The sequence below is a fragment of the Haematobia irritans genome, chromosome 1 (genome assembly GCF_050003625.1).
Source record: "Haematobia irritans isolate KBUSLIRL chromosome 1, ASM5000362v1, whole genome shotgun sequence".
NCBI classification, from domain to species: domain Eukaryota; kingdom Metazoa; phylum Arthropoda; class Insecta; order Diptera; family Muscidae; genus Haematobia; species Haematobia irritans.
Genome location: NC_134397.1, coordinates 147,165,895 through 147,186,557, shown reverse-complemented (window position 1 = coordinate 147,186,557; position 20,663 = coordinate 147,165,895). Strand labels below are relative to the sequence as shown.

The following is a 20,663-nucleotide window of genomic DNA, read 5'->3' as shown; positions in this document are numbered from 1 at the left end:
GACAGTCGCAAACCTAAAAAAGTTTGATACAGACCATCTCTGACCACCATAGAATGGTGACGGGGTTATAATAAGTTTGTCATTCCGTTTGTAACACATCGAAATATCGATTTCCGACTAAATAAAGTATATATATTCTTGATCAGGGAGAAATTCTAAGACGATATAGCCATGTCCGTCTGTCTGTTGTAATCACGCTACAGTCTTCAATAATAAAGTAATCGTGCTGAAATTTCGCAAAAACTCGTCTTTTGTCTGCAGGCAGGTCAAGTTCGAAGATGGGCTATATCGGTCCAAGTTTTGATATAGTCCCCATATAAACCGACCTCCCGATTTGGGGTCTTGGGCTTATAAAAACCTTAGTTTCTATCCAATTTGCCTGAAATTGGAAATCTAGAGGTATTTTATGACCACAAAGAGGTGTGCCAAAAATGGTGAGTATCGGTCCATGTTTTGGTATAGCCCCCATATAGACCGATCTTTAGTTTTTATCCAATTTGCCTGAAATTGGAAATCTAGAGGTATTTTATGACCACAAAGAGGTGTGCCAAAAATGGTGAGTACCGGTCCAGGTTTTGGTATATCCCCCATATAGACCGATCTACCGATATGGGGTCTTGGACTTATAGAATCCGTAGTTTTTATCCAATTTGCCTGAAATTGGAAATCTAGAGGTATTTTAGAACAATAAAGAGGTGTGCTAAAAATGTTGAGTATCGGACCATGTTTTTATATAGCCCCCATATAGACCGATCTCCAGATTTTATTCTTGGGCTTATAGAAACCGTAGTTTTTATCCAACTTGCCTCAAATTGGAAATCTAGAGGTATTTTAGGACCATAAAAAGGTATGCCCAAAAATGGTGAGTATAGGTCCATGTTTTGATATAGCCATCAGATAGACCGATCTCCCGATATTACTTTTTGGGCTTCTAGAAACCGTAATTGTAGTCCACTTTGACTGAAATCGAAAGTCTGTAGGTTTTTAGGAATATAAATAGGTGTCCAAGAAATGATTTTATTTTTTAGGCTTCTAGAATCTGTAGTTTTTATCTAATTTGCCTGAAATAAGAAATCTAGAGGTATTTTAGGACCTTAAATATGAGAGCCGAAAATGGCGTGTATTGGTCCATGTTTTAGTTTATCTCCCAAATAGACCGAACTTCTTGGGCTTTTGGAAACCATAGTTTTTATCAAATTTTAAATCTAGAAGTATTTTAGGAACATAAAGAGGTGTGCCGAAAATGGTGAGTATCGGTCCATGTGCACTGATAAGGAAAATTGCTTGAAACTGAATTATAGTTGCCAGATTTTACTTTTGGTAATCATTTAAATAATGGGGGTAAAAATCTACAGATGTTAGATTTTAAATCAAGGCGTTATTTCGTCGTTTTCTTGTACACTTTCACACGATGTTTATGATTCCTTTAAAACTCAAACAAATATGGTTCTTATAAATCCAGAATCTGATCTAGTCTTCATAGGTAAAATCTTTGAATTTATCTTCGGGAAGTGTACTGGTTGAACTGATTTGCTTGTCACCAAATCCCCCTGAAATTTTCACATGAAACTATAACATTTGATTCATGGTGGTGGGTATTTAAGATTCGGCCCGGCCGAACTTACTACTTTATATAATTGTTTTTGATACAATGATTATAAAATTTCTTTTAATTAAAATTTCATTATTTTAAAGAAATTAGTCCTTAATATTGTGTACATTTCGCATCCTAAAATTTAGGTTTCGTAATCTTTAGTACCACGTAAATATTTTTTTAGAATATGATTGCCTCAAATATGTTTCAAGAGCAAAATGTTATTTGCACCACGTGCACACCTCTACTTTTCAGTGTATCTAAGCTTTTAAGTCTCACCTCTGCTGTTTTCTTTATGTGCGAATGGAGTTTTCGACATTTAATTGTGCAAAATTCAAATTTTCGCTTCTAACGGCGAAACAAGGCATTTTCAAATATTTTTACATAAGAACTAAATAGGCAAATAAATGAAAGCTAGAAATAAAAATTTCGTGGACCTAAAACATATTGTGGTTGAATTAAAATTCTTCTTTTTTGCCTACATAAGAGAAATATTGGCATATGTTGTTATGTGGTTTTACACCCTATTTCTTTGGAAGTAGAGAAGAGAAGACTCATCCTCATCAAGCATAACACAATTTTTGGTATGGTGAGGGTAATGCCACATCACTGCTAAAAAAAGGAAACTAAATCATGGGTACCATAATTTCAAAGCAATACGAATGCATTTACATGACCACAAAATGTAATGGTCATATAAGACAAGCTATAATTAAATTTATTAACCGAAAACAGCATAAAAAATAAACACTCTAGCATATCAAAGCCGTGCATAAGAAATATAAAAAAAGATTTTGGGGAGTGGGCATTAAGATAAACTAATTGAAAAACAAAACAAAAAACAATAAGACTCGTTCCATTACTTGGGGTGGGAATATGATGGTATGCCACCTATGGCGAATAGCAATGGTCTCTCAGAATGCATTTTTTTATTGTGTTTTTAGAGAGGAATATGCTCATATGATTCAAGAGCAAAATATTATTTTAACAACGACATGTTTGTCGCAACCCTGTTATTTTCCCCAAATGGTGTATTTTTTTGTGAGAAAACCACCAAACATATTTTTCTCTTGAAACATATTTTGGCTGATCATATTCCTTCACTAAGTGTATCTAGTAAAAAAATCATTTTTTATCATATTCTTATGAAGAGCCACCCTAAGGTAACATATAAAAAAATATAATTTAATTTCTTCTATTTATTTCCAGATGTGGTTGTGATGAATGCGTCACTTCACAAGAAAGTGATTCTTTGCGTCACTCTCAGGCTCGTATTAATGCCTATCGTGCCCTCTCCGCCAGTTCCCTTATTGCTCTTAGTTCACGTGACCCGGTTTTGACAGCATTCGAATTGGCATGGGAATTGAAACGTCTACAAACTATGGAATCAGAATTTCGAGCAGAATATTCGGTAATTATTAGAGGAAAACATTGGTAATGGTGCTTAGAGGCTTCGATGTTGGAATTTCTTTGAATCATATGTCCAATGAGGAAGATAGCTAAGACTCAACTTCGAACAGATAATATATAAAAATTTTATTTTTATAGAATTTTTTTTCAAAATGTTACTTCCATCGAAAACTTTTTCAAAATTATATTTCTATAGAAAGTTTTGTTAACGTTAAAGTTTTGTCAACATTATGCCAATACAAAATTTTGTCAAAATTTTATTTCTATAGAAAATTTGTGAATTAATTCTCCATTAGAGAGGAATAATTTGCAAAATTTACAAAAACATCAAAGACTCAACCTATCTACCAAACAGTAAAAAAAAACAAGTAAGGAAAGTCTAAAGTCGAGCGGGGTCGACTATATTATACCCTGCACCACTTTGTAGATCTAAATTTTCGATACCATATTACATCCGTCAAATGTGTTGGGGTCTATATATAAAGGTTTGTCCCAAATACATACATATTTAAATATCACTCGATATGGACAGAATTTGATAGACTTCCACAAAATCTATAGACTCAAAATTTAAGTCGGCTAATGCACTAGGGTGGAACACAATGTTAGTAAAAAAATATGGGAAACGTTTAAATCTGAAGCAATTTTAAGGAAACTTCGCAAAAGTTTATTTATGATTTATCGCTCGATATATATGTATTAGAAGTTTAGGAAAGTTATAGTCATTTTTACAACTTTTCGACTAAGCAGTGGCGATTTTAAAAGGGAAATGTTCGAATTTTTAGCATTTTTGTCGAAATCAGAAAAACATATATATGGGAGCTATACCTAAATCTGAACCGATTTCAACCAAATTTAGCACGCATAGCAACAAAGCTAATTCTACTCCCTGTGCAAAATTTCAACTAAATCGCAGTAAAAAATTGGCCTCTGTGGTCATATGAGTGTAAATCGGGCGAAAGCTATATATGGAAGCTATATCTAAATCTGAACCGATTTCAATCAAATTTGGCACACTTGACTACACTACTAGTTGTACTCCTAGTGCAAAATTTCAATCAAATTGGGCCAAACCTCTGGCTTCTAAGAGCATATTAGTCCATATCGGGCGAAAGATATATATGGGAGCTATATCTAAATCTGAACCGATTTCAACCAAATTTGGCACACATGACTACACTACTAATTGTACTCCATGCCCAAAATTTCAACCAAATTGGGCCACAACTCTGGCTTCTGGGGTCCATATAGGACAAAAGATATATATGGGAGCTATATCTAAATCTGAACCGATTTCAATCAAATTTTGCACACTCGACTATACTACCAATTGTACTCCTCGTGCAAAATTTCAAGCAAATCGGGATAAAGCTCTGGCTTCTGGATCCATATAAGTGCATATCGGGCGAAAGATATATATTGGGGCTATATCTAAATCTGAACCGATTTCTTCCAAAATCAATAGGGTTCTATTCTGACCAAAATTAGGAACATGTGCCAAATTTGAAGTCGATTGGACTTAAACTGCGACCTAGACTTTGATCACAAAAATGTGTTCACAGACAGACAGACGGACGGACGGACGGACGGACAGACAGACAAAATTTTCTATAGAAATGAAATTTTGACAAAATTTTCTATAGAAATAAAATTTTGACAAACTTATCTATAGAAATAAAATTTTCACAAAATGTTCTACAGAAATAAAATTTTGTCAAAATATTCTATAGAAATAAAATTTTGACAAAATTTACTATAGGAATAAAATTTTGGAAAAATTTTCTAAGAAATAAAATTTTGACAAAATTTTCTATAGAAATTAAATTTTGACTAAATTTCCTATAGAACTAAAATTTTGCCAAAATTTTCTATAGAAACAAAAATTAAAAAAAAATCCATAGAAATAAAATGTTCACAAAATTTTCTATATAAATAAAATTTTGACAAAATTTTCTATATAAATAAAATTTTAACAAAATTTTCTATAGAAATGAAATATTGACAAAATTTTCTATAGAAAAAAAATTTTACAAATTTTCTGTAGAAATAAAATTTTGACAAAAATTTTTTATAGAAATAAAATTTTGACAAAATTTTCTATAGAAATAAAATTTTGACAAAATTTTCTATAGAAATAAAATTTTGACAAAATTTTCTATAGACATGAAATTTTGGCAAAATTTCCTATAGAAATGAAATTTTGGCAAAATTTCCTATAGAAATGAAAGTTTGACAACATTTTCTATGGAAATGAAATTATGGCAAAATTTCCTATAGAAATGATATTTTGCAAAACTTTGCTGTAGAATTAAAATTTTAACAAAATCTTCTATAGAACTGGAATTTTGGAACAATTTCCTATAGAACTGGAATTTTGGCAAAATTTCCTATAGAAGTGAAATTTTGGAAAAATTTGCTATAGGAATAAAATTTTCCAAAATTTTGTATAGAAACAAAAATTTGAAAAAAAATCCATAGAAATAAAATGTTCACAAAATTTTCTATATAAATAAAATTTTGACAAAATTTTCTATAGAAATAAAATTTTGACCAAATATCCTAAAGAAATACCATTTTGGCAAAATTTCTGTAGAAATAAAATTTTGACAATTTTTTTTAGAAATAAAATTTGGAAGAAATTTTATATAGAAATAAACATTTGACAAAATTTTCTATAGAAATAAAATTTTGACAAAATTTCCTATAGAAATAAAATTTTGACTAAATTTCCTATAGAAATAAAATTTTTACAAAATTTCCTATAGAAATAAAATTTTGGCAAAATTTTCTATAGAAAAAAAATTTGAAAAAAAAATTTCTATAGAAATAAAATGTTCACAAAAATTTCTATAGTAGTAAAATTTTGACAAAATTTATTATAGAAATAAAATTTTGGCAAAATTTTCTATAGAAACAAAAATTTGAAAAAAAAAATTCCATAGAAAGAAAATGTTCACAAAAATTTCTATATAAATAAAATTTTGCTAAAATTTTAACAAAATTTTCTATAGAAATAAAATATTGACAAAATTTTCTATAGAAATAAAATTTTGACACAATTTTCTATAGATATAAAATTATGATAAAATTTTCTATAGAAATAAAATTTTGACAAAATTTTCTATAGAAATAAAATTTTGACAAAATTTTCTATAGAAATGAAATTTTGACAAAATTTTCTATAGAAATAAAATTTGGACAAACTTTCCTATAGAAATAAAATTTTCACAAAATTTTCTATAGAAATAAAATTTTGTCAAAATATTCTACAGAAATAAAATTTCTACAGAAATAAAAGTTTCACAAAATTTTCTATAGAAATGAAAGTTTGACAAAATTTCCTATGGAAATGAAATTTTTAAAAAATTTGATGTAGAACTCAAATTTTAACAAAATTTTCTATAGAAATGAAATTTTGGCAAAATTTACTATTGAAATGTAATTTTGGAAAAATTTGCTGTAGAAATAAAATTTTAACAAAATTTTCTTTAGAAATAAAATTTAAACAAAATTTTCTATAGAAATAAAATTTTGATAAAATTTTCCATAGAAATGAAATTTTAACAAAATTTTCTATAGAAATAAAATTTTGACAAAATTTTCTATAGAAAAGAAATTTTCACAAAATTTTCTATGGAAATGAAATTTTGACAACATTTTCTATAGAAATAACATTTTGACAAAAAATTCTATAGAAATAAAAGTTTCAGAAAATTTTCTATAGAAATAACATGTTGACAAAATTTTCTGTAGAAATTAAATGTTGAAAAATTTTTCTACAGGAAAAAAATTTTGATCAAATTTTCAATAGAAATAAAATTTTGACAACATTTTCTATAGAAATAAAATTTTCACAACATTTACTGTAGAAATAAAATTTTGATAAAATTTTCCATAGAAATAAAATTTTGACAACATTTTCTATAGAAATAAAATTTTGACATTTTCTATAGAAATGAAATTTTGGAAAATTTTGCTGTATAAATAAAATTTTAACAAAATTTTCTATAGCAATGAAATTTTGACTACATTCCATAGAAATGAAATTTAAACAAAATTTTCTATAGAAATAAAATTTTGACAAAATTTTCTATAGAAAAGCAATTTTCACAAAATTTTCTATAGAAGTGAAATTTTGACAACATTTTCTATAGAAATAACATTTTGACAAAAATTTCTATAGAAATAAAAGTTTCACAAAATTTTCTATAGAAATAACATTTTGAAAAAATTTTCTGTAGAAATTAAATGTTGAAAAATTTTTCTACAGAAATAAAATTTTGACATTTTCTATAGAAATAAAATTTTGACAACATTTACTATAGAAAGTAAAATTTTCATAAAATTTTCCATAGAAATAAAGTTTTGACAACATTTTCTATAGAAATCAAATTTTGAAAAAATTTTCTATAGAAATTAAATTTTATATTTCATGTTAGCCTGATAATGAAACAGGCAATTGACGTCCAAATGCATTATATCTAATTATACAATTATTTTTCGAGCTTTATGGACAGATATAGATTAAGGAACATGGTTAATAGAGCCATTGAAAAGAAAACGCCAGATACCAATCTATACACGCCTGGACTGTACATGTTTCGGTTCGGGCGAATGAACCTTTCCACAGCCTTTAGTATAGATCTGGCTGGGGGAGATAACTCAATTTTGGGCCCTTTATGCTAACTCCTTATGGAGAAAACATTTGGGAAATTTCCTCTTACAAATTGAATCATCTTTTCTCCCACTGTACATCATCTTTTCATATAACTTACAAGTCCCTTAATCTTATTTTTATTTCGTTTTGTTACATAGTAATGCAACAACACGAAATTTATTTTTAGAAAGCTCATTTTTTAGAATTCACCTAAGTGGTGAACAGTCGAACAATGCTTATTGTTTCTACAGTCAACTACAACATATGACAATTAACAGAAACTGGTTTCCAGGATACAACAACAATTCTAACGCGTACATTAGTCGTGTTTTTCCTAGTTTTACGACGGGCTCATCGTTGCTTGATGTACAGTGGTAGAAAGATGATGATGATGATATAGATTGGTATCTGGCGTTTTCTTTACAATAGCTCTATTAACCATGTTCCTTAATCTATATCTGTCCATAAAGCTCGAAAAATAATTGTATAATTAGAAATTAAATTTTGACAAAAGTTTCTGTAGAAATAAAATTTTGACAAAATTTTCTATAGAAAAAAAATGTTGACAAAATTTCCTATAGAAATGAAAGTTTAAAAAACTTTCCTATAGAAATGAAATTTTGGAAAAATTTGCTTTAGAACTAAAATTTTACCAAAATTGTCTATAGAAATAAAATTTTTACAAAATGTTCTATAGAAATAAAATTTTGACAACATTTTCTATAGAAATAAAATTTTCACAAAATTTTCTATAAAAATAAAATTTTGACAAAATTTTCTATAGAAATAAAATGTTGACAAAATTTTTTATAGAAATAAAATTTTGAAAGATTTTTTGATTTGGTGGTATTTTTTATAAACTTTTCGCCAAATTTTGGTAGATTATTTATGGCTCGAGTTTTTTCCATCCCATTCAATTTTCTAGGAAATGCGAAGCGGTGTTCAAGAATTTGTAACATCATTATTGGATCATGTTAGAACATCGACAGAATTGGAAGTTATGCTAAATTTCAATCATGAACCATCAAACGAAATTTGGACACCAGGAAAAAGGCAAACATTAGAGAGACTAAAATTGGCAATTCGTTTCAAACAGAAAACTGTAAGTTAAATTTCATTTAAAATTTGTAATGTTTAAATAATGTGTCGTATTTCTTAATTTCTTACAGTTTGTGTCCCATCCTAATGTGCAACAATTATTAGCTGCCATTTGGTATGAGGGTTTACCTGGTTTTCGCCGTAAAACACAATCTCAACAAATCATTGAAGTTATGAAACTTGGCTGCATGTTTCCCATTAACAGCATGAATTATTTAATGTGTCCCGATTCTGATGCTGGAAAATTCATGAAGAAACCTTTTGTAAAATTCATATCGCATTCTTGTTCATATATGGTGTTCTTAAGTAAGTTAATCATAGAAAAAACTTTGTTGCATTACATATGAACTACTCTGTACAACCAGAGAAGGAATATGATCACCTCAAACATACTTTAAGAGCAAAATGTTACTTTTGGGTGGTGACCATGTAACATGGTTTTCGCAACCATGTTATTTTCTCGAAAATCATGTATCTGATTTCGGCAAGCAGGTTATATTTGACGAGAAAATAACATTTTAGTGACAAACATGTTACATGGTCACCATACAAAAATAACATTTTACTCTTGAAACATGTTTGAGGTGATCATATTCCTTCTCTGCGTGTATATACCATATATACAATTTGATTTTTAAAATTATTTGATCTTCTTTTAGTGCTTTTGGGTGCCGCTTCTTTACGTATCGTCCAAATTACATTTGAACTATTGGCTTTCCCCTGGATGTTGGAAATGTTAGAGGATTGGAGAAAACATGAAAGAGGATCACTACCAGGACCTATCGAATTGGGTGTAATTATGTACATTGGAAGTAAGTGGCCTTGACTGAAACACCAAGTAGTTTTGGAAAAATCAAAACTCCAATTTTCTTGTCCCAGGTTTAATATTTGGTGAATTAAAATCTCTATACTCAGATGGTATCTTTGAGTATATAGCGGATCTTTGGAATATAGTTGATTTTATTTCGAATATGTTTTATGTTACCTGGATTCTTTGTAGAGCCACAGCCTGGATAGTAGTTCATGTGAGTATGAAAATGAAGGAATATCTCACATCAATAACTAAAAGGCATCCCTCTCGGTGATTATAGCGTGATCTTTGGTATCGTAATATAGATCCATATTTTCCAAGAGAACATTGGCATCCTTTCGATCCCATGCTGTTGTCAGAGGGTGCTTTTGCAGCGGGTATGGTATTTTCGTATCTGAAACTCGTACACATATTCTCCATAAATCCTCATTTGGGACCGCTGCAAGTATCACTGGGCCGTATGATTATCGATATCATTAAATTCTTCTTCATCTACACCTTGGTCTTATTTGCCTTTGGTTGTGGTCTCAATCAATTGCTATGGTACTATGCTGAATTGGAACAACGTAAATGCTATCACTTACATCCCGATGTGGCCGATTTTGATGATCAGGAAAAGGCTTGTACGATATGGAGAAGATTTTCAAAGTAAGCGCAATTCATGATATCCAAAGTTGTTATTATTTAATTTTATTTCATTTCGATTTTCTAAAGCCTTTTTGAAACCTCACAATCACTGTTTTGGGCTTCCTTCGGTTTGGTCGATTTAGTCTCTTTCGATTTGGCTGGCATTAAAAGTTTCACTCGTTTCTGGGCTCTTCTAATGTTCGGTTCTTATTCGGTAATCAATATTATCGTATTACTCAACATGCTTATTGCCATGATGTCCAATTCCTATCAAATTATTTCGGAACGTGCTGATGTTGAATGGAAATTTGCCCGTTCCCAATTATGGATAAGCTATTTCGAGGATGGCGGCACTGTACCTCCACCATTCAATATGATGCCATCTGTGAAATTGCTGAAGAAGGCTTTTGGAAAAGTTTCACGCAAACGAACGAAAAGCTTTTTGGTAAGTTCCAAAATTTATATTGTCAAATTCTGTGAAGTCATTTATTGCATATCAACGCCTTAATTCCGAGAGAAGAGAGTACGGTCAGTCGAAGATTTAATTTTCTGAGATATCTTGAATAAGAAACTATATCACAATGGCATGAAGCTTAAAGCATCGAAGCCTTAATTCCAAGAAGAGAAAATTCCATAATGTATGGTGGAGTATGTTCAGTCAAAAATGTAGTCTATTATTATGGGTCGGTTTAGACTTCTAAGCGGGATTCAATAAGATCGATTGTCTTTCAAAATGATTTCCATTATGTTTAGGTTAGGTTAGGTAGCAGCCCGATGTATCAAGCTCATATAGACTATTCAGACCATTGTGATACCACATTGGTGAACTTCTCTCTTATCACTGAGTGCTACCCGATTCCATGTTAAGCTCAATGCCAAGGGACCTCCTTTTTATAGCCGAGTCCGAACAGCGTTCCACATTGCAGTGAAACCACTTAGGGAATCTTTGAAACCCTCAGAAATGTCACCAGCATTACTGAGGTGGGATAATCCACCGCTGAAAAACTTTTTGATGTTCGGTCGAGGCAGGAATCGAACCCACGACCTTGTGTATGCAAGGCGGGCATGCTAACCACTGCACCACGGTGATTGTTTCATCGTGTAAACCAGAGTATGTTCAGTCGAAAATTTAGTTAGCTTTTTTGGCCGATTTAGGCTTCCTAGATATCCTATATGAGAAGTTATATCTCAATAGAATGAAACTTGCAACACCGAAGCCTTCATTCCAAGAAGAGAGAATTTCATTATGTATGGTAGTGTATGTTCAGTCAAAATTTTATTCTACTATTATGGGTCGATTTAACCTTCTGAGCGAGGTTCAATAAGATTGACTATGTCCCACAAAGTGATTTCCATCATGTAAGATAGAGTACGTTAAGTCGTTAAGATTTAATTTGCTTTTATTGACCGATTTCGGCACCTGAGATATCCCAAATGAGAAGTTATATCAAAATGAAATGAAGCCGAAGATTTAGTTTTCTTTTATCAATCGATGTAGGCTTCTGAGATATCCTAAATGAGAAGTTATATAACAATGGCATGAAGTCTAAAGCATCGATGTCTTAATTCCAAGAAGAAAAAGTTCCATAATGTATATTGGAGTATGTTCAGTCAAACATGTATGGTTCGTTATCACAATGAACTGAATAGTCAATGTGACCCTGAAATAATTCGGGCTGCCATTTTCACCTATTACGGATTTAGACTTCTGAGCACGGTTCAATAAGATTGATTATTATGGGTTGATTTAACTTTCTGAGCAAAGTTCAATTAGACTGATTATGTCCAACAAATTCATTTTCATCGTGAAGGACGGTGTACGTTCCGTCGGAAATTTAGTTTGGTTTTATTGACAGATTTAAGCTTCAGATATATCATAAAAGCGAGTTGTATTACAATGGAATTAAGTTTGCAGCATCGACTTCTTAATTCCACAGAGTATATTCAGTCAAAGTTGTAGTTTACTATTATCGGTCGAGTAAGACTTCTTAGCACTGTCACCGTTGTGTGGCAAAATTTACACTTTTTTCAAGCGGTGATACTTTTGTGGCAATAAATGTGATACTTTTTAAACTTTTTTGCCCCCTTTCATCATACTCGTACTATGCTACTTTCTAATTAGATTCATTTCTACTATAAGATTTTTTAGGCATTTTGATCATAAATACCCTTAAGATTACGGATATGATTGTTGCCTTGTGAAGAATTTCCCTTTCTGATGCCATAACGTTCTCAGTGGACAAGTGTTTCACCCAAAAGTATGAAACGAAAATTTTCCATTACAGATAAAGCAGGTTAATCTTCCTAATATTAAATTGTGATTTATTGTTACTTTTTCTTTGTGAAAAAGCGTGTCACTTTTTTAAAATTAGGTGCCACATGTTATAGCAAATATCAATTTTTGGGCCATTTTTCAGAGATTCTCATGAAATAAGATTAATTATGTAAGGCTTGCAAAGTGATTTCTACTTGCTACCATCATTAATGGTATTATTGACGACCTTGGGCCGCGGGTTCGAACCCAGTTTCGGCCAAACACAAAAAAGTTTTTCAGCGGTAAATTATCTCACCTCACAGTAGTCACAGTAGCTGGTGACATTTCTCTAAGTGGTTTCAATGCAATGTGGAACGCCGTTCGGACTCGGCAATAAAAAAGAGGACCCTTGCCATTGAGCTTAACATAGAATCAGTCAGCACTCAGTGATAAGAGAGAAGTTCACCACTGTGGTATCATATACTGGATCGATCATCCAATTTTACTGTCTTGAGAATTTAGAAGTAAATTTTGGTTCATAAATACATGCTGATTGAACTCACATGTTTATATCTCCAGCATTTAAAAACCAATTTATATAAGATAAACATTTGATGAACCTTTAAGCACATAAATTGATACCCATAATTAATTCTAATGACGGATTGTATCGGATGATATTTTGATCACCCCGTTTAGAAATTTTATAATTTTTCCATTAATATAAATATTTACGGATTTTCTATACCCTTCGCCACACTGTGGAATATGGTATTATAAGTTAGTGCATATCTTTGCAACACCCAGAAGGAGATGAGATGGACATAAAGTGTCTGTGGCCATATTGCTCATGGTGGTCTCCTGAGTCGATATAACCATATCCGTCCGTCCGTCTGTGAACACATTTTTGTGATGTTTGTTTTTTACTCCGATTTACTTGAAATTTTGCACAGGAAGTAGAATTAACTTTCTAACTGTCCGTACCAAATTTTGTTGAAATCGGTTCAGATTGAGATATAGCTTCCATATATAGCTTTCACCCGATTTACACTCATATGACCACAGAGGTCAATTTTTAACTCCGATTTAGTTGAAATTTTGCACAGGGAGTAGAAGTAACATTGTAACTATGCGTGCCAAATTTGGTTGAAATCGGTTCAGATTTAGATATAGCTCACATATATATGTTTTTCTGATTTCGACAAAAATTGTCAAAATACCAACATTTTCCTTCTAAGATCGCCCCTGCTTAGTCGAAAGCTTGTTCAAATGAATCCAAATTTCCAATATTTCTAATACATATCAACCGACCGATAAATCATAAATACACATTTTGGAAGTTGCCTAAAAATTGCTTCACATTTACATGTTTCTCATATTTTTATACCCACCACCATAGAATGGTGACGGAGGTATAATACGTTTGTCATTCCGTTTGTAACACATCGAAATATCGATTTCCGACTATATAAAGTATATATTCGTGATCAAGGAGAAATTCTAAGACGATATAACGATGTCCGTCTGTCTGTCTGTTGTAATCACGCTACAGCCTTCAATAATGGCGCTATCGTCCTGAAGTTTGGCACAGATTTGTCTTTTGTTTGCAGGCAAGTCAAGTTCGAAGATGGGCTATATCGGTCCAAGTTTTGATATAGTCCCCATATAAACCGACCTCCCGATTTGGGGTCTTGGGCTTATAAAAACTGTATTTTGTATCCAATTTGCCTGAAATGGGAAATCTAGAGGTATTTTAGGACCATCAAAAAGTGTACCGAGAATGGTGGCTATCGGTCCATGTTTTGGTATAGCCCCCATATAGACCGATCTCCCGAATTTACTTATTGGGCTTCTAGAATCCGTAGTTTTAATCCAATTTACCTGAAATTTGAAGTCTAGAGGTACTCTGTCGAAAATGGTGAGTACCGGTCCATGTTTTAATATAGCCCCCATATAGACCAATCTCCCTATTTCACTTTTTGGGCTTCTAGAATCCGTAGTTCTATATAATCTAGAGGTATTCTAGAATCATAAAGGGGTGTGCCGAATATATTGAGTATCGGTGCAGTTTTTGATATAGCCCCCTTATAAACCGGCCCTCCGATTTGGGGTCTAGATTCTAGAACTACACTTAAATGTGCTGAATACTGTGTGTATCTTTCCATGTTTTGGTATAGGCCCCCATTACAGCGAACTCCCGATTTAACCCCTAGGGTTTCTAGAAATTGTAGTTTTTATCCTATTTGCCACAAATTGAAAATATACTGGCATTTTAGACCCATAACAAAGTGTATATGGTTTAGTTTTATCGGTCCATTTGGTAAGGCCTTCATATAGACCGATTTCAGGTATAGAAGGGGTATAGAAGGCGCACTGATCATGAAAATTGCTTGAGACTGAATGCAAAATTTCCAGATTTTACTCCTCGTAATAATTTAAATAATGGATGATAAACAACTACAGATTTTAGATATCAAATCAAGGCGATATTTAATAATTTTCTTGCACACTTACAAGGGATGTTTACGATTCCTCTAAAACTCAAACAAAAAATGGTTCTTATAAATTCAGAATCTGATCAAGTCTTCATAGGTAAAATCTTTACATTTCTCTGTGGGAAGCGTACTGGTTGAACTGATCTGCTTGGGAAAATATCTGCCATCAAACCTCCCTGAAATTTTCAATGGAAACTATTATATTTGATTCATGGTGGTGGGTATTTAAGCCCGGCCCGGCCGAACTTATTACAGTATATACTTGTTATACCCTCCACCATAGGATGGGGGTATATTAACTTTGTCATTCCGTTTGTAACACATCGAAATATTGCTCTAAGACCCCATAAAGTATATATATTCTGGGTCATAGTGAAATTCTGAGTCGATCTGAGCATGTCCGTCCGTCCGTCTGTTGAAATCACGCTAACTTCCGAACGAAACAAGCTATCGACTTGAAACTTGGCACAAGTAGTTGTTATTGATGTAGGTCGGATGGTATTGCAAATGGGCCATATCGGTCCACTTTTACGTATAGCCCCCATATAAACGAACCCCCAACTTTGGCTTGCCGATCCTCTAAGAGAAGCACATTTCATCCGATCCGGCTGAAATTTTGTACAATGTGTAAGTATATGGCCTCTAACAACCATGCAAAAATTGGCCCACATCGGTCCATAATTATATATAGCCTCCATATAAACTGATCCCCCCGATTTGGCTTGCGGAGCCTCTAAGAGAAGCAAATTTCATCCGATCCGGCAGAGATTTGGTACATGGTGTTAGTATATGGTCTCTAATGACCATGCAAAAATTGGTCCACATCGGTCCATAATTATATATAGCCCTAATATAACCTTCGGAGCCTCTTGGAAGACCAAAATTCATCTGATTCAGTTGAAATTTTGTACGTGGTGTTAATATATGGCCTCAAACAATATAAACCGATCCCCAGATTTGACCCCCAGTGCCTTCCGGAGAAGTAAAATTCATCCGATCTGGTTGAAATTTGGTACGTGGTGGTATTATATGATATTTAACAATCATGCCAAAAGTGGTCCATATCAGTCCATAATCATTTATAGCCCCATATAAACCGATCCCGAGATTTGATTTTGGAGCCATTTGGAGGAGCAAATTTCATCTGGGTCAGTTGAAATTTGGTACATTGTGCTAGTATATGGCACAGTTAACAACCATGCCTAACTAGGTCCATATCGGTCTATAGTTATATATAGCCCTCAGATAAATCGATCCCCAATCACACAAAAATTGGTCCATATCAAGTTCATAATTGTATATAGCCCACATATAAGCGACCCCCATATTTCAATTCTGGCTCTCTACGTACCGTGTAAAAGTTCATATCGATTCGTAATTATTTGTAGACCTACCTATACATACCTTTTTTGTCTAATATATACCACGTATGGACTAACTAACAATTTAGAAAATGATATTAAGAAGTTTTAAGATACCACAACCCAATTAATTCGATTGTGGATGACAGTCTTTCGTAGAAGTTTCTACGCAATCCATAGTGGAGGGTACATAAGTTTCGGCCTGTTCGAACTTACGGCCGTATATACCCTGCGCCACACTGTGGAACAGGGTATTATAAGTTAGTGCATATGTTTACAACACCCAGAAGGAGACGAGGTAGACACATGGTATCTTTGTCAAAAATACTCAGGTTGGGCTCCTGATTATTTTAAACAAACAACACACAATCGTAGACGTCAATGGATAAAGATACTACCTAGTATAGTCAATGATGTATATGTACATACAATACTCGTAACACAAAGAAACAGTCCATATATTTGTCTCATGCCAAAAAATGCACAGTGCCGCAAGTAGAATATTTTAATTTGATCAAAAAGTTAATTTTTTAATTCATTACGATTTAAACTTCAGCCAGATTTTAATTGGAAATATTTTGGTGATTTTTTTCTGTTCTTACGCAGAAGAATATCACTGTAAATTGTGGATGACAGTCTTTCGTAGAAGTTTCTACGCAATCCATGGTGGAGGGTACATAAGTTTCTGCCTGTTCGAACTTACGGCCGTATATACTTGTTGTACCCTGCGCCACACTGTGGAACAGGGTATTATAAGTTAGTGCATGTTTACAACACCCAGAAGGAGACGAGGTAGACACATGGTATCTTTGTCAAAAATATGGTGGGCTCCTGAGTCGATATAGCCATATATATATATATATATATATTTATATATATATATATATATATATATATATATATATATATATATATATATATATATATATATATATATATATATATATATATATATATATATATATATATATATATATATATATATATATATATATATATATATATATATATATATATATATATATATATATATATATATATATATATATATATATATATATATATATATATATATATATATATGGCTATATCGACTCAGGAGCCCACCATATTTTTTACAAAGATACCATGTGTCTACCTCGTCTCCTTCTGGGTGTTGTAAACATGCACTAACTTATATATATATATATTTATATCTCGCCCGATATGGACTTATATGGCCCCAGAAGCCAGAGTTTTACCCTAATTTGCTTAGAATTTTGCACAAGAAGAACAATTAGTACTATAGTCAAGTGTGCCACATTTTATTGAAATCGGTTCAGATTTAGATATAGCTCCCATATATATCTTTTACCCCAATTTGGTTGAAATTTTGCACTAAGAGTACAATTAGTAGTGTAGTCAAGTGTGCCAAATTTTAATGAAATCGGTTCAGATTTAGATATAGCTCCGATATACATCGATCGCCCGATTTACACTCATATGACCACAGTGGCCAATCTTTTATTCCGATTTAATTTAAATTTTGTACAGGAAGTAGAATTAGCATTGTAGCTATGCGTGCCAAATTGGGTTGAAATCGGTTCCGATTTAGATATATCTCCCATATATAGCTTTCACCCGATTTACACTCATATGACCACAGAGGCCAATTTTTAACTCCGATTTCAAGCAATTTTTATCCAAATTGCTTGAAATTGGAATGCTAGAGGTATTTTAGAACAATAAAGAGGTTTGCCGAAAATTGTGAGTATCGGTCCATGTTTTGGTATAGCCCCCATATAGACCGATCTCCAGTTCTTACTTCTTGGGCTTTTAGAAAACATAGGTTTTATCAAATTTGCATGAAATTTTAAATCTAGAAGTATTTTAGGAACATAAAGAGGTGTGCCGAAAATGGTGAGTATAGGTCCATGTGCTCAGATAATGAAAATTGCTTGAAACTGAATTATAGTTTCCAGATTTTACTTGTGGTAATCATTTAAATAATGGGGGTAAAAATCTACAGATGTTAGATTTTAAATCAAGGCGTTATGTTATTTCATTTTCAGTTCATTTTCTTGCACACTTGCACACGATATTTATGATTCCTCTAAAACTCAAACAAATATGTTTCTTATAAATCCAGAATCTGATCTCGTCTTCATAGGCAAAATCTTTGAATTTATCTTCGGGAAGTGTACTGGTTGAACTGATCTGCTTGTCACCAAATCTCCCTGAAATTTTCACAGGAAACTATAATATTTGATTCATGGTGGTGGGTATTTAAGATTCGGCCCGGCCGAACTTACTGCTTTATATACTTGTTTTTACTAACATTGTGGTCCACCCTAGTGCATTAGCCGACTTAAATTTTGAGTCTATAGATTTTGTAGAAGTCTATGAAAATCTGTCCAGATCGAGTGATGTATGTATTTGGGACAAACTTTTATATGTAGCCCCCAACACATTTGACGGATGTGATATGGTATCGAAAATTTATATCTACAAAGTGATGCAGGGTATAATATAGTCGGCCCCGCCCGACTTTAGACTTTCCTTACTTGTTTTTCTAATAAAAACTTGGGGGTTTTTGTCAAGAATTTTAATTTAAATTGGGAATTTTGGAAAGCAAGGTTCAAAATCTGGGGACAAGAGCCTGGAAAATACTGGCAATACTGACAAAGGTAATACATCGAATCGCAAAAGGATATTGGTCGAAATCATATAATTTCTATGTTAACCTATTGTCAAAAAATTTAACTGACTACTAGTTTCTAACGAAATAACCTTGCAAACTAAGGTAAACAGCCTTACCCAATGTCCATTGGAATATGATTATTCGTGATATTCTTTACATGAAGAAATTTAAGAGATTATCCATAATAAATGATGGACATTCATTGTAATAGTGTCACATCGTCACTGTTGAGAGATCATACTGTTTGGAATGAAATATTTTAAACAAACACCACACAATCGTAGACGTCAATGGATAAAGATACTTCCTAGTACAGTCAATAATGTATATTTACATACAATACTCGTAACACAAAGAAACAGTCCATATATATTTGTCTCATGCCAAAAAAATGCACAGTGCCGCAAGTAGAATATTTTAATTTGATCAAAAAGTTATTTTTTTAATTCATTACGATTTAAACTTCAGCCATATTTTAATTGGAATTATTTTGGTGAATTTTTTCTGTACATACACAGAAGAATACAACTGTAAATTAAAATCTTAATTAAATTTGTAAAACTTTAAATAAACATTAATTGTTTTCATTCACTTTTTAGCCAAAATAAAAGACAATCAACAAATTAATTGAATCAATTGCATTTTTAATTGGAACAATAAATTTACTTAAACAGTAGCAGCGATTGATATTATCATTTATGTCATTGAACAAAATTGCTATTGAGTAATCATTGAATACTTAATTGGATCAAAAAATGTCATAATTGAAACCAAAAAATACTTTTCCGGTGTGGAAGAGCCAACGAGATTATCTCCTAGACTTACCTCTAATATAAACTCCAATACAAACTCACACTTAGAAAAATTCTTTACAGAAAAAAGATCAGCAAAATATTTCCGATTAAAAAGTTGACTGAAGCTGAAATCTTTTTCTATTAAAAAACTAATTGAAACAATTAACTTTTCAATCAAACTAGAAACATTAAGTCAATGATTGGAAATTTTTAAATTTTTGATTAAATAATTAATTGATACAATTAAGAACTAAGACAATTAAAAAAATTGTTTTTTTTTCATTTTTAATTAAAAAATTAATCAGAACAATTAATTTTTCCATCGGACGGACGGACATGATTGAAAAATAATTTTCAACTGATTGAAAATAGTTAGTTAAGTACAATTAGTTAATTAAAAATTTAATTGACTCTTGCCAGCAACATCAATTAAATATTTAATTGAATCAATTAAATAATTAAGTGCTCAACATCAATTAAATTTTTAATTCAGCAATTAAAAAATTAATCGAAATGTTCTAATGAAATTAAATTTTTAATCAAGTATTTTCAATGCCCTATTAAAACTGAGATTGATACTATCGCGATTGAAGACATTTCAATTAAAAACAAGTAAGGAAAGTCTAAAGTCGGGCGGGGCCGACTATATTATACCCTGCACCACTTTGTAGATCTAAATTTTCGATACCATATCACATCCGTCAAATGTTTTGGGGCTATATATAAGGGTTTGTCCCAAATACATACATTTAAATATCACTTGATTTGGACAGAATTTGATAGACTTTGACAAAATCTATAGACTCAAAATTTAAGTTGGCTAATGCACTAGGGTGGAACACAATTTTAGTAAAAAAAATATGGGAAACATTTAAATCTGAA

At 31.8% G+C, this 20,663-nt stretch overlaps 1 protein-coding gene across 7 annotated transcripts in view; it reads left to right on the top strand.

Annotated features, from left to right (window-relative positions):
• The window catches only part of trp (transient receptor potential), a 56,895-nt gene that overhangs the window by 24,470 nt on the left and 11,762 nt on the right, over positions 1 to 20,663 (top strand). For all 7 annotated transcript variants that reach the window (XM_075291878.1, XM_075291877.1, XM_075291872.1 and 4 more), the window contains 7 exons: positions 2,804 to 3,005; positions 8,587 to 8,763; positions 8,831 to 9,065; positions 9,419 to 9,571; positions 9,639 to 9,784; positions 9,851 to 10,218; positions 10,285 to 10,642. In XM_075291878.1, coding sequence (XP_075147993.1) covers positions 2,804 to 3,005; positions 8,587 to 8,763; positions 8,831 to 9,065; positions 9,419 to 9,571; positions 9,639 to 9,784; positions 9,851 to 10,218; positions 10,285 to 10,642 — 1,639 coding nt within the window. The remainder of the gene's footprint in view (positions 1 to 2,803; positions 3,006 to 8,586; positions 8,764 to 8,830; positions 9,066 to 9,418; positions 9,572 to 9,638; positions 9,785 to 9,850; positions 10,219 to 10,284; positions 10,643 to 20,663) is intronic.